Below are 9,765 nucleotides of genomic sequence, written 5' to 3'. Positions count from 1 at the left end.
TTATAATGAAATGATTTATTACATAAACATGCATTTTATTATTTCTTTTATATATTTTCTCCATCAAAAGTTCAAAACCCTAATTTTGTGTATTGATTTAGTGGCCATTTTGAGTGATGGAGAATTTATATTTTCTTTTGGATTTTTTAACAAGTATAATACAAACTTTTTCCCGTTCTCTCGCAATAATACAAACTTTTGATTATTTTTGAATAATACAAACTTCTGATCAAAATTTCTCCAGTAGGGCTATACCAATTAATAACTTGTTGTAGGAGGTAACAAGTTGACATGGTTTACTGGTTACAAGTCAACTTGACTACTAGAGAAATTTTGTTATAAAATTTGTATTATTAAAAATAATCAAAAGTTTGTATTATTTCGAAAAAATAGGCAAAAATTTGGATTATCGTAATTAAAAAATCTTTTTCGTTTCTATCACTAGTTTATAAGTTAATGATTATAGCAAAAGCGTACATCTTTACTATTTTTTATTGGAGAGCTTTTCTGCCAAAAGAATACTACCTCCGTTTCTTTTTAATTGTTACACTTTGACATTTTACACTATTCACAAATTGCACTTTGACCCTCGTTTGTGATTTATACGTGAATAAAAACATAGTCATGTGGGATCTTGTTAGATTCGTATTAGTTTGTATTTTATTAATATGTAGTTTTTATATTTTTTACAAATACAAAATTAGAGATATAAAGGCTCAAAGTAGTGTATCGACATGCATGGAAAGTATAAGTGTAACAATTAAAAAGAAACGGATGTAGTATGTTTTATCTCAACCCGCCTGAAGGTTTGAAGAATATGTCTTTATGGTTTTCATAGTTCTACTAAAAATTGTTTCATTGACATGTGTTTCTACGAAGTCGAGGCAAATGTTAGTATTTTGTCCACAATCAATTGAATTAAATCACATTTTACTTCAAGACTATGATAGACCGACGGATAACCTTTTTTGTGTAAGGTTGTATACTTGTAGCCATTAACAACATGAGAAAGAGTTTTGCAAAAGTGTTAAATCCCGTCAATTCTCATACGATTGCTATAGTTGAATTATATTTTATCAAATATAATATGTATAATCAAAGTTTTGACTTTTATGATAGACATTATATGCTCAAAGCTATTTTATTGCTCTTTGTTCTTTAGAGTCTATCTACTATCTAGCCTCCAAATGAGCAAAATTAGCTTATGAGGAAAGCCCTAAAGAGCCATCAATGTGTTTTAGGCAGACCGGATTCACTATAATATATTGTGCAACCACACTGATTTCATCATACAAAAGCTAGTCACATTACAAAAAAACCTACCATATCATACGAAAAGTAACTATATCAGGAAATTGAATATGTCATACAAAAACTGATTATATAAAAGGTAATATTACCATACGAAAACTAAATATATCAAACGAAAACTGACTATGTCATATGATTTTCGGTGCAAAATTAGTTATTGTGAACATCGTCCGTTATAAGCATGTATTAAGCAAAAAAAATGCTTGTCGTTTATTTACACCCAACTATGTAATCATAAAAAAAAATTTGAATGGATCAAGCCTACAATAACTTGTTGTACACAGATAACCATATGGTATAGCCAATTTTCATTTGGCATAGTGAACTTTCGTGTGATATATTTAGTTTTTGGACATTTTTGGTGCACAACACATTATCATAAACTCGGTCTACCCACAAGATGTTATCCGCTCTAGTCTCCCCATCATTTTTTTTTTTTTTTGTGCTTAGGAAAGATAATTTGGTTTGAAAACCAACCCATACTAAGCTACTAACGTGCAGGGTACACTAACTCAGATATTGGATACAAGACTATACAGACCAGAAGTAAAGCACCAACATATGATTGAGATGAGGATTTGAACTTTGGACAATGTCCTAAAATTCAGGATGGTACTCCACTGAGCTACCACCTCCCACTCGGTCTCCCCATCAGTATGATTTCAATAATGAATCTATAGAAAATGAAATCACCGTCAAAATTCCCCAACAACACCCCCACCCTCTCTTTTTTTAATAAATTATTACAAGGGACTGAGCAACTAAAATTCTAGCAAAAATTATTAAAAGAGACGGTCTAATTTTAATATAAAAGTACATCTAGTCATTAAATAAATTAAACTAGTCACTAAAAAAAATTAACCTAGTTATTATTAGACTAATTTTTTTTAATATTAAACTTATCATTGCATAATTTTTAATTTGAAAGTATGCGATCTCTTACAAGACAAACTCAAATTCTAATTATATCTTGTCCGTTGATCCAGCCCATCCAGCATCCACCATCCACCATCCAGCATCCAGCATCCAGCATCCAGCTAAGATAAGAATAAGTAGTCCCACTTCGGCACTTCCCATTCCCAAAATCCCAAATATAATCATCCGGTCACAAAATAAGGAAAGCTAAAAACTGATCTACCTAACAACAAACGCCACCTATCTTTCTAACTTGAGCGACGTCAAGAAAACAACAGCAATGGCGAGATTCACTGCATTGCTCAACGTCATTATCTTCTTATCTCTCACCCTAATTGCTCGATCTGTAAGTCTACTTTCTTCATCTTCTTCATTTTCTTTACACTACCAAAACCAATTTTAATCAACTCTTCTTTTTTCTTTGTTCTTAAAACAGTCAGATGATGAACTTAATTGTGTTTACACCATCTACGTCAGAACTGGGTCAGTTTTAAAAGCAGGAACTGACTCCAAAATCAGCCTTGAATTATGGGGTCAAAACGGTGACGGAGTAAGAATCACCGACATCGAAAACTGGGGTGGGCTTATGGGCCCAAAATACGACTACTTTGAAAGAGGTAACTTGGATGTTTTCAGTGGACGAGGCCCATGTTTAAATGCACCTGTTTGTGCTATGAGGGTTGTTTCTGATGGATATGGGCCTCATCATGGTTGGTATTGTAACTATGTTGAAATTACTACTACTGGGCCTCATATTAAATGTGCACAACAAAAGTTTGATGTTGAACAATGGCTTGCTTCTGATGCTTATCCATATGAACTTACTGCTACTAGGAATTATTGTCCTGTTTCTCTTACTAAGGAACTTGTTCCTACTTTCAGGTCTCTCTCTTCTGCTTAATTTTTATCTTTTGTCTAAGTCACAAACAAAAGAAATTGTGCTTAATTTGTCATGAGATTGAGATTTGAGATTTGAGGATGGATGTTTTTTTGTATCTTATTTTTGCTAATAATAAAGGTGTTTTTTTTGGGTTGTTTTTGTGTGAATTTTTGCTTCATCTTCGTTTTTGCTTATTGTTTCTTGAGTAGTACTTCTTTTTGTTTTAGAAATGTGAATGTTAATCATCATTAGGAATATTAGTTTCCACTTTTCACCATCCTTTACAAATCAAATTAAAATAATGGAAGGTTGTTTTTTTTAAAAAAAATTGACATGAATAATTTCAATTTTAGCTAGTCTTTTATAAAAATAATATTAACTTTGTATTATTTTAGAATAATTCCAACTTTAGAAAGTACCTTCTCAAAATCATTTGAAGTTCTTCCTCCATTTTAATAATAAGTGAAATATAGAGAAAGTACACACATACCAAGGAAACAAATAGGTTGTGGTCCCCTCTTACTATTTGGTTGCTCATTTGTAATAAAAGTAATTTTTTTTTTACCATTTAAAGCTTGATTTCACTTATTGTGAATATGTCAAATAAGGGAAGTGTTTCACTTAGGCTCCGTTTGGTAGAGCGTAAAACGTTTTCCCAGAAAATTGTTTTCCTTTATTTTCAATTTTACATTGTTTGGTTGGCAAAAGAGTGTAAAACCATTTTCCCTTGTGGTAAAATTATTCTCCCAAGGATGGAAAACCATTTTCCTTTCAAAATGAAGGGAAAATTATTTTCCTTCTCTCTCTTGTACACTCCTCTCACTATCTCCTTACTTTCCCTTTCATTTTCCTTTTATTTCATCATTTTTTTTACATCGAACCAAACAACGGAAAACTAATTTTGGAATTGTGTTTTCCATCGTAAATTGTTTTCCATGAAAATCATTTTACACTGAAAATATTTTACGCCCTACCAAACGGAGCCTTATTGTGAAAAGGAGGAAGTATTAGTTTTTTATATTATTATAGATCTAAAACAGATTAGTGTAGGTAAGAAAAATGATACTTTAGTTTTTTTTGAGAAAGATTCTTTTAAAGTTAGGATTATCCTAGAATAATTCAAAGTTGAGATTATCTGGAAAAAAAAAAACGGTTGAAAGTTGGAATTATTCAAGCTAATTTTTTTTTTTTTTAGAAAAATGATTTTTTCTCAACCAAATACACTCTAATAATTGTTTGTTAATCCTGTATGTTCAAGATCAAATATTAGATTTAAAAATTAAAGATAGGATGCTTTCCATGGCTAATAAGATCCAATCTTGCAAATTTGGTCAACTAGTGCTTTAAAGAACAAAGAAGAATCTGGCAGTGTGTTAGACAATGGGACAAATGATTAATTAGAATAAAGAGATAGATCACCTTGTGACGATTGACGACAAATCATGATTACTTGGTACGCTTCTCAACGATTCAAGCTAATGGAATACCATACACAATAAAAATCAATAATTCTAATATATTTCCTCCGTATCAAATTAATTGTAACAATTTAGGTTGTACGGTCTCTTAGACAAAATTTCTTAAGAGTAAGATTAGGAAAAGGTGAGGACATGTGATTAAGTTTAATTGGAGAGAAGAGGTGGGACCAAGCACCATCTAATGCCGCCACTACCAGTACCTAGTGCCACCACTATCGTTGGGTCACCACCAGTACCACTACTTACTGCCACCACCATCACCGGAGCACCACTAGTATCAACAGCTCCATCGAAACACCACTAGCATATTAGCACAATTCACCTAGCAGAAGCAGATCTTCCGACAATCCCAAAAACTAATCCCTGACACGCCTCATCCCCCGACAAAGCGGTTGCATAAACCTCAACCAACCAGACAAGGAGAGATAATGTAGTGAAAACAGATGTTCCCGTCGAAGGAGACCAAGAACAGTGCCAACGATCTCCTCAGATCTAGAAACATCCACGCGGACAAGCCGTAAACCTAAATCTGACATGTTCGGAGCCGATGCTGAGCGACTCGTGAAAGGAAAGCGAGTGACTGGAGGAGTTCGGCGATGGACGATATCCGGAGGGTGGTGGTAGAGAGAGAAAGTGGTGGTGGGTGATGAAGAAGAAGAAAATGGTGGTGGGTGAGAGTTGAGGAGATAGAAAGAGGAAGATGATTTGAGTTTGTATTGATTTAATTAGTATGACAAGTTTTTGATTAAGAGTTTAATTAGTTTTCATTAGGTATAATTAAGTGTAGTTTAATTTTTTAGTAAGGGTATTCTCATAAATTCATACCTAAAAAACTTACCAAAAATAAAAAGTTTGGAATTGTTGCATTTAATTTGAAACTGCCCAAAATGAAACCTGTTGCATTTAATTTGATACGGAGGAAGTATTACAAGTTATTTCAAACTGTAATGTTAAACATCCCCTCAAAAAAAAAAAAAAAACTGTAATGTTAAACATCATCTCAAAATGTCTTAAAATCGTCCCGAGTTTATTAAACATTTTAAACTTTAACATTCTTTTTTTTTTCTTTTCTCTAAACCATCTTCCATCACCACAAGTCCACAACGGTTAAACTTTTTATGATTTTCACTTAAAAAGATTACGAGATATTACGGACTTAAAAGCATTTTGAAAAATATGTACAAATAATGTAACAATTAAAAAAAATCAAGCGAGTATAAATGAAAATGAAAATGAAAATGAAAATGAAAATGTTGATCTTCTTATGGCAGGTAGTAGACATCTAAAAATACCTCACTATCAAACATTCAGGTTCCCTGGCTCCTTTCGGCACTAGGATATTGCATTACGAGTATTGTAGTAGAATTTTAGATTTTTATTGACTCGATTAAAGTCCATTATTAAAGTATATTAAATCATAACTCATACCCATGGTCCATGACAGCCTATCAAGGCCCAATAGAAAACGACAATAGAAATTGGCTAAAGGTTTCTTGATATGTACTGCTCCTTATTAATGACATTCTTACAAAAATGATCAACCCCATGAAAGACAATGATAGGATCTCTTTTAAAAGCCAATGAAGAGTCTCAATTAAGGCTATGTTCAGTTCACCTGAAATTTTCTGATCTGAACTTATCTGATCTGAACTTATTTTTTCTGATCTGATCTGATCTGAACTTATTTTTTCTGATCTGATCTGATCTGATCTGATCTGAACTTATTTTTTCAACAAGATCTTATCTTTTATAAAATATATTATTACTATTATATTATTACTTTGTAAATCATTATTATGCAATACATTATAAGATCTTCTTTATAGTGTTACTATTATTATCATTTTATTTCTATTACAACTTTTATACAACTTTTATTATTAATAATAATTATTATTATTATCATTATTATAAGAACAACAATAATAATTATAATCATAATTATTATTATTACTAAAAATAATTATATAACTCAAGTCATTATTTTATAAGAGCACTTATACAATGTTTCACACTTTCCCTTAAAAAAAGTTTCACACTTGAGAAGTCGGCAAACTGAACTCTTTTTTTTCCATATAAAATAGAACAAGATATACAAACAACTATGACTTGAGCAAAAAATAAATAAATATCGTGCAACTTCAAATAGCTAGAGAGATTTGAATTCGGTAGAAGAGGTATACCGAATCTAAATTTATAATTTGTATTCACACTTAGCTTATTTTGAAATGTAATCCGAAATTAGTAGTTTCGTTGTCATGAATTTGAGATATCATATTTTATATATTTCTTATTTTTGTGTCAATCTTATGTTCTTAACAGTGTTTTAATTTTCTATTATTTAATAACAACAAAATAACTTAATATAATAATACAATGACATTTATAATGGTAACAACAAGATTAATAATAATTACCAATATTAATAATTAATAAGTACAACAACAACAACAATAATAATTCTTTTGAACAAATGTACTAGTAAATAATAATATTCCCTTTGTATTTTTTTATCTTTGTCACTTAGAATCTTTACACTATTCACAATTAGAGATAATCTTTTAGATTTTTCTAATATATAAGAAAAAATATAGTCATGTGGGGTCTTGTTTGATTCGTCTCAATGAGTACTTTATTAATATTCAATTATTATAATTTTTATTAATATGTAGTGAAAGATATTTAATAATAATAAGTTTTTAAATATAAGCATGATATGATTAACTGAACTGATCTGATCTGATCTGATCTGAACTTATTTTATTCTGATCTGATCTGAACTTATTTTTTCTGATCTGATCTGATCTGATCTGATCTGATTAGATCTGAAATAAGCAAAAATAAGGTGAACTGAACATAGCCTAATAAGATGTTATCCCGAGGTTTTAATACCATAAAACAACATTTAGAGGTTCCCAACTGCACTAGATCCAGAAGTAATGGCCAAGTTACAGAGTACGTGTACCTATCAACTATGTTTACGGAAGATATCTGGGTAATCTAGAAAAGACGAGTCCGGATCCTTTAGCGTTTTAGTGAAACTCTACAAAAGTACAAGGAGTTCGGATCCTCTAGAGTTTTAGTAAAACTCTACAACGTAGAGTTGCATCCGAGCCATACATTTTAAAATCAAAGGCTCATTTGGTGAAAGGAAAAGATTTAGGGGTGGATTTTGATGAGATAAAATAGGAAAATTTTTGGAAAGAAGATATATAAGCCATTAATTTTTTATTCAATTTTTGATATTGCTATCTTCGTATTATTTAAAGAACTATAAACAGGCAAAAATCTCATAATGATGAACACTTCAAATGAGCTAAAAATAACTTTAAATGTATCATACATATGATATAATCGTATATATAATAGATATACTCACATGTACATGTAATCTCTTTGTAACTAATGGTATGGTTGATAGCGTAATCTGTTATAATAATGTGACAAACCAAATCTAGATAAAAAGTTGAAAATTACAATAATAGTGTTTTATAAATTTCATGGAAAAAAATATAATCTAATGAAAGTAGTGACTGATAAATATTAATGAAAGTAACATCCAACTTTGCAGTTCAGATTTTCTTTCTTGTCTTGTTCTAATAGAATTTCATCGGGTAAACTGTGTCAATGTCCCATTTATTGTGCAAAATGACTAACATGTAGCTTTTTCTAGAGCATCGTGAGCTTTGGCCGCTTCAAGAAGCCAAGAGTTATCCACGTTGATCCCATAAATGGAGCTCTTATGAAAATTAATCTGCAAACCTGAGGATAATTGAATCAGGATTAGTGCTTTTTTTGATATTCAACAGAGATTGGATATTCGGGTCGCAAAATACTAGGGTGTCATCTGCATATTGCAGATGCGACACCATAGTTCTATTATGGCTTCTTTCAATTCCACTCCAAAGGCCCCGGGACACCGATTTCTGGATTAATAGATTTAATGGTTCTACGACAAGATTGAAAAGAAAAGGCGATAGGGGGTCGCCTTGTCTCAATCCTCTCTGGAGCTTGAAAGTAGATGATGGGGAGCCGTTTATGAGGATTGAGGCCGATGCCGACATCACACAAGAGCGCATCCAAGTCCTCCACTTGGGAGGGAAATTCATTTGAACAAGCACCCATTCTAGGTAATTCCAAGAAATACTGTCAAATGCTTTATGGAAGTCTAGTTTCAAGAGTGCCGCTTGAGACTTATTTCTTTTGCACGAAGCTACTACTTCACTGGCAATGAGGGCACCGTCTAGAATTTGACGCCCTTTAATAAAGGATGTCTGATGTGAGCCAATAAGTGAATCAATGACCCTTTGAAGTCGACGGACAAGCAGTTTAGCTATGATCTTATACAAACACCCTACCATACTAATAGGGCGGTAGTAGCTAAACTTCAAAGGAGTTTTCGATTTTGGGATTAGAGCTATGAAGGCAGTATTGCAGCCTTTGGGTAATCTGGAAATTTCCCAAAAATCATTGACCAGTTCATACACATCCGATTTTATTATCTCCCAAGAGTTCTTTATGAAAGTGAAATTAAAACCGTCCGGCCCGGGAGCTTTTGATGCGTCACAGGAAGCCACAGCTTGATCAATCTCTTCTCTGCTGAACCTTTCAACTAGGTTTTTCCCTTGAGTGGAGTTTAGGGAATTGAATTCGAGATCTTGAAAAACCGGCCTCTGATGATATTCTTCTTTGAATTTTTTTTGAAGAAGTTTACTGCCTCTCTCTTGATTTCCCAGGGATCTTCTATGACCCCTTCCCCTACCGCAATCGTTTCAATGTTGTTTTTCCTCTTATTCATTGTCGCAACTGTGTGGAAATACCTCGTATTCCTATCACCTTCTTTGAGCCATTTGTTTCGGGAGAGTTGTGCCCAATATGACTCTTTCTTCTTTAACCACACTAGTACATAATAGGCGATTTGCGTCGGATGTGAGGCACCTATTTGCGTCGGACATGGGTCCGACGCCAGAGGCCTCGACGCAGATGACTATCAATGGTCTGCGTCGAATGCAGATCCGACGCACATTTTCACCTATTTGCGTCGCACCTCGTATACGGTGCGACGCAAATAGCTATCCCAGCCCAATTCAGAGTAATGCAGAGGTTCAGAGTAATGTAGAGGGAATGTGCGTCGCACATTGCCTAGGGTGCGACGCACATTAGTGATTTGCGTCGCACCTA

General features: G+C 32.8%; 1 protein-coding gene across 1 annotated transcript; it reads left to right on the top strand.

Moving 5' to 3' along the window:
* Positions 1-2,375: 2,375 nt before the first annotated feature.
* LOC104895695 (PLAT domain-containing protein 3) lies at positions 2,376-3,260 on the top strand. The gene is made up of 2 exons (XM_010682266.4): positions 2,376-2,572; positions 2,663-3,260. Exons 1-2 carry the CDS (start codon positions 2,507-2,509, stop codon positions 3,125-3,127), a joined length of 531 nt encoding a protein of 176 aa, XP_010680568.1. The 5' UTR covers positions 2,376-2,506; the 3' UTR covers positions 3,128-3,260.
* Positions 3,261-9,765: the final 6,505 nt, after the last annotated feature.

Source organism: Beta vulgaris, chromosome 6, assembly GCF_026745355.1.
Source record: "Beta vulgaris subsp. vulgaris cultivar EL10 chromosome 6, EL10.2, whole genome shotgun sequence".
NCBI classification, from domain to species: Eukaryota; Viridiplantae; Streptophyta; class Magnoliopsida; order Caryophyllales; family Amaranthaceae; genus Beta; species Beta vulgaris.
Note: the sequence above shows the minus strand (reverse complement) of the source record. Positions and strands in the feature narration are given on the sequence as shown.